Source organism: Mastomys coucha, unplaced genomic scaffold (assembly GCF_008632895.1).
Source record: "Mastomys coucha isolate ucsf_1 unplaced genomic scaffold, UCSF_Mcou_1 pScaffold20, whole genome shotgun sequence".
Lineage (NCBI taxonomy): Eukaryota > Metazoa > Chordata > Mammalia > Rodentia > Muridae > Mastomys > Mastomys coucha.
The window spans coordinates 61,651,351-61,656,284 of NW_022196903.1; the positions used below are offsets into that span (position 1 = coordinate 61,651,351).

A 4,934-nucleotide genomic window follows, 5' to 3' on the forward strand; every position below is an offset into this window, starting at 1 on the left:
ATGACTTTCTCATCCAACAGGAAGCTGGATTTTAATTCAGATTCTCCAGTAAGTCAGTATCTCAAAGACCATACGTGTGAAAGGGTATACAACTTTGAGGGCTGTAAAGTGCCAAGCGTCCACTCGGGTTAGGGAAGACCGTGATGTTTCGGTTGCTCAGTTCTGATTGAGGAAGGCTTTCTCAGAGAGTTTTTTGTTTTTTCAGTTGCCCACTTCACCCACACCTACATCTGTTCATTTAATTTTTGAAAGTAAGAAACTTGTAAGCTCCAGTTGGGCCAGTGAAACTTGAATTTTGGGAAACCTCTTCTTCACTTCTCCCTTATAATGGAAGGTTAGGTCAAACGATGCCTCGCTCTGCCTCAAGCCTTTTCAGCTAGGGCCCTCAGGTGAGGAGAGGAAGGAGGCCAGAGAATGAAGACTGCAGTGTCTCTCTCTCTAGGGGTAATTGAACTAGGTACTTCTGCCTCCATGCACTGCTGGGAACCTGCCCGCACTGCTGCATTCCTTTAAGTGATCTCATTTGAACGGGAGAGGAAGTTTTAAGCTTGAAGTCAATCAGTCATCTATCAGCATGAACGCTAAACACCCACAGCCCCAGGTTCAGATGATGGGGCAGCTGAGGGCCGCCACCCCTTAACCACCTGCAAGGTGCTTTAGGCTGAGGCCCAAATTTTGGGATGTAGTAGAGGGGTGAGGTGAGATGCATTTCTGTGGGGAGAAACTGAGGCCTTGCCTCTAGATTATTGTGGAAGATGAGGTTCCCGGTTATTGTAGTGACTTGTTAAGTGTTCCACAACAACACACTCGGCTCGCAGAAGTGAGGGAACAGGAAGCTAAGCTTGATGTAATTGGTGACTAGCTTGTACAGCCAATGGAAAAAACACGGATGTGCTCATAAACGTGGGCTTGGAGAAGTTGCTTAACAGTCTCACCACCAAGATTAATATTGCCCAACAGCTAAATGAGACTAGTACCTCCTACATCATAGTAGGACTCTTACGAGAGAGAAAATGCGCTTGTGAAATGGAGCCTTGATAGTTCCCGCACTTGAGCAGAATCCCCATCTGCTCAGGTTAGCCTGAAGAAGTGGGCCACAAAACCAAAGCGAAACCGCCATGTCTGCCATCCAGCAGGCAGAGCAAGTGTCGCTGTCCTGCGCGGACGCGAAGTGAAGCATCAACGTTTAGCACCCACAGAGCGAGCGTGAACCCGGGCTCTAGCCTCAGAAGGGCCTGAGTAGACGTGGGGTTCAGCAGTCTCAGGCTAGGTGTTGGGACAGTGCGGATGGCTGGGCCGCTCCCTATAGCCCTTACTCTCTGCCAGACCGGACCGACTGGTTCCAGCGGCTCACCCAAAGGAATTTAGGTGGCCTTCCCTCTCGGTGGAATACCGCCCCGCCTCCCACCCCGTGCGATAACATCAAACTGAACCCGCCTCTGGGCTAAGGCAAGCCTGGGGGGGGGGGGGGGGACCGATACTCGCCTGCCCGCCTAGGCTCCACCTCTTGCGGCTTCCGTTGCTAGGCAACTACACCTCTTGGGAAACACTGGAGAACCAGCAGTAAATGTTAGAATTTCAGGAAAGGATCAAGAGCTGCTGCCCCATCCCATTCTCCCAACTTTTACTTTTAGGTTTTTCCTCCCTTTTGTCCCCCCTACCCCCAATAGCAAGCCTTTATACAATCTGTCCCCAACAAGGCGTGTCCTAACAAAAAAGAAACAGACTCTCAGCCCTATTCTTCAGAAGATGTGTCTCAGAGACCTGAAGTTGCCTAGACATTTTTTATCCTAGGACTCCTGGGAGTGGGCCTTGCTCCTTCACGTGGCTTAAAAGCCACAAAGGAAGGTTTGTCTGTTAATTCGCAGGCAAAGACTGCGTCCATCTCTCACTCCCGTTCAGATTTGAAGGTGGTTAGTTTTAGCAACTTCCTTCAAAGGAACAGCAACCTCAAAGTTTACATCTTTCCCTCCACCCACTGCTGAGGATGGAACCCAGGGCCCAAGCCCAGCCTCCAGGAAACACCAGAGAATCAATAGTAAATGTTAGAATTTCACAAGGAAGCATTAGAATTTAAACTATAAAATTCAAGTATTAGACGAAGGAGAACAATAAAATGATATAAATCTTGAGGGAATTTTCACACAGCCTATCTTTTTAGGTGTGCCTTTCCCATATTTTATTAAACTTGAGTTGTTGTTTTAAAAAAAAACAGCAGCATTATCAAAGACACATCTGTACAAACATTTTACAAAAGAAAACTCTCTAGTATCAGTTACATCAAGGGCAAGCAGAAAAATAGATGCAGTCCAATAAAGACATTTAAAAATGACTTCAGACGTCGGAAACGCCTTTTCTTCCCATACGATGGCGGATGAACACTGCACAGGATCAATTAGTGAACTGCTCTTCAGTTCCTGAAGGTTGTGAGTCAGGGAGCGAATGGATCACCAGCAACCCAGGATAGCAAAAGCGCTGCTTTCCCATTTCAAACCGTTTAAGTCTTTGGGTAGATTCAAGTCGCTGGGAAACAAATGGGCTGCCTGGCTCTAGCTTCTTAACCAAGCAATCTAGCCTTTGCTTAACTCTCCGGGTCAGGTTTCTAGTGACTGGACAAGGAATTTCACAAATGCATCCTTCAAAACCAAGAGCAAGGAGGTGACCTGAGCTCAGCGTCTAGATAACTTGTTTGTGGAGAGAGAAGGAAGAGGTCAAAGCTGGGAGGAAAATTACCTCCTGGCTGAGAATCAACAGGCCAACCCATCTGGTCTGAGGTGCTGAGGAAGCCGAAGCTCGGGAATCTACAAGCTAGGTTCGCTTCTCATCTCCCCCAGCTCCTTAAGCTCCACCTTTTTGTATTTGCCCGACTTCCTCCGTTTGGTGACCACCAAGACCACCACACCGGCCACTAGCGCCACCGCGACGACAGCGATGACGGCGATAAGGCCGGCGGTGAGGCGCTTCATGGAGAACTGGGGAGGCTTCTCGTCCAGGTAGTAGATGAGCGTCCGCTCCACATGCAGGGGTTCCCCACGCACCTGCACGTCCAGGCCGCGGCGGCCCACGAACAGTGACTCGCCTTTGACGTCCCTCTCGAAGTAGTAGGCGGCGTCAGCGATATCCACGTCTTTCAGGCCCTTCTGCGACGCGTTCTGCCGAAGCTCTATCTGGATGATGGGCTCCTCATAGTGCACCGCGGACAGGAAGCTGGGGTGCAACTTGTAGCGTTCCTGGAAGAGCCGCCGCAGCTCGGAGTCTAGGTCCGAGTGGTTGAAGGCTCGGGCGGTCGGGCGGTGGCGCAGCTCAATGAGGATGTGGTGGGTTCGCACCACTTCGTCGCAGCGCAGGCTCTCGTCTCCCTTGTCCGTGCGGCGCACTCCTACCGAGTTTACGCACCAGCACACCGAGGTCTGGTTGCACTGGCGCGCCTTGAAGCGGCCCCTGTCATCACACTCGGGGTCGTAGAGGCCATCGTTGTCCAGGATCGCGTGCTCGCTCGGCTTCACCAGGCTACGGCCGCTCTTCTGGGAGCTCATGCGCGCCTTGAGCAGCAGGCACTTGGAAGTTAGAGTGGAGCAGTCGACCAACACCCGTGAGCCGATTGCCCGACACTGGCAGACCCCACCTGGGCCATTTGAGTCGCAGACGGTCATCTTGTTGGTGGGGCATGTGCAGTTGGTCTGGGCCGTGCAAAAGCGGGTCACCACCGTCAGCAGTAGCAGCAGCGGCAGCAGCGGTGCTAGATCCAAGCCCCTCGCCATGGTGGGGTGGAGTAGAACGGACGTACAGCTACAGACCAGGGCAGGAATTCTGAAGATCAGTTTGGGTAGGACACTGCAGAAGACTCCTGCCAGGCCGTTCCCTCCAGCTCTTATATTCTCCTGTACCTGTAGGACTGGTTAGCTAGTGACTCACTCAATGGAATCTGGGTGGCGCTCCCTACTCCCAGGTCCCGCGGAGGAAGCCGCCAGCCGTGAGCTGCCTGAGATAGGATCAGGTAGGGGAGGCTGCTCCTGCCATCTGCTGACCAAAACTCCATAGAGGAAACCAGTACTTACCTGGCCCCACCCTGGAAAAGCTGTCCTCCTCATGGCTCAGAGCCAGGGTGTCCCACCTCTCCTAGTGCACCTCTGGAGTTCCTCCAGAGGCCCAACTCCTGACTCCCCATGCCCCTACAATTCCAGACCCTATAATCCCATACCTTCTTTTTCTCTCTCAACTTCTATCTTCAGTTTCGTTCTTTCCCTCTTTTGTTGCTCCAGAACACCTTTCAACACAGTTAAACAGTTCACTTTCTGGTCACTAACATAAGTGTGACGACGTCTTTGTCTGTAAGCCCTATTCTAGGTAAGATGATGCAGATGAGGCAGGGAGACCAGAAGTCACCCAGCCACTGATTTCTTAGGATTCTACCTGAGTTTTCTGCTTGGCTTTAAGAACAATATTTAAGGATAATATTAAAATAATAAATATATAAATACAAATAAATTAAATATATGAGTATTTATGCAAACAAAATATTGCAGCATCCGAAGACAGGCTAGGAAAACAATTCTATTGCTACATCATTGGCACAATCCAGTTGTCATGGTGTGTCACATAATAAAAGTTCTATTGAACACACACATATGCCTGTACTTGTTTAAGGTAAATGAAAGGAAAACTTTTGTAGAGTCAGTCCACTAGGAGAGATGTACAATTTGATTCTAAGAGAGCAAATTTTTGATTTTCTTTCCCTGTATTCAATGGATGGATGTATTCTGTGAATGAACTATTAAGTATAATGAGAGAGGGGAGCTGTAAGAAACTGTGCCTCTTTAATAGGATGAAGAGGGGACAGTCTCTTCTAGAATCTAGAGAAAGTCCACCATTCAAATCTGTGGTAAAATTAACAATAATTAACAAACCATAATTACTTCCAGGTTCACCTTCAA

The 4,934-nt window shown here is 49.5% G+C and overlaps 1 protein-coding gene across 1 annotated transcript; it reads right to left on the reverse strand.

Annotated features, from left to right (window-relative positions):
- Nucleotides 1-2,117: 2,117 nt before the first annotated feature.
- On the reverse strand, nt 2,118-3,870 carry Tacstd2 (tumor associated calcium signal transducer 2). Its single transcript, XM_031382104.1, has one exon. The coding sequence runs from the start codon at nt 3,759-3,761 to the stop codon at nt 2,802-2,804; it is 960 nt and encodes a 319-aa protein (XP_031237964.1). The 5' UTR covers nt 3,762-3,870; the 3' UTR covers nt 2,118-2,801.
- Nucleotides 3,871-4,934: the final 1,064 nt, after the last annotated feature.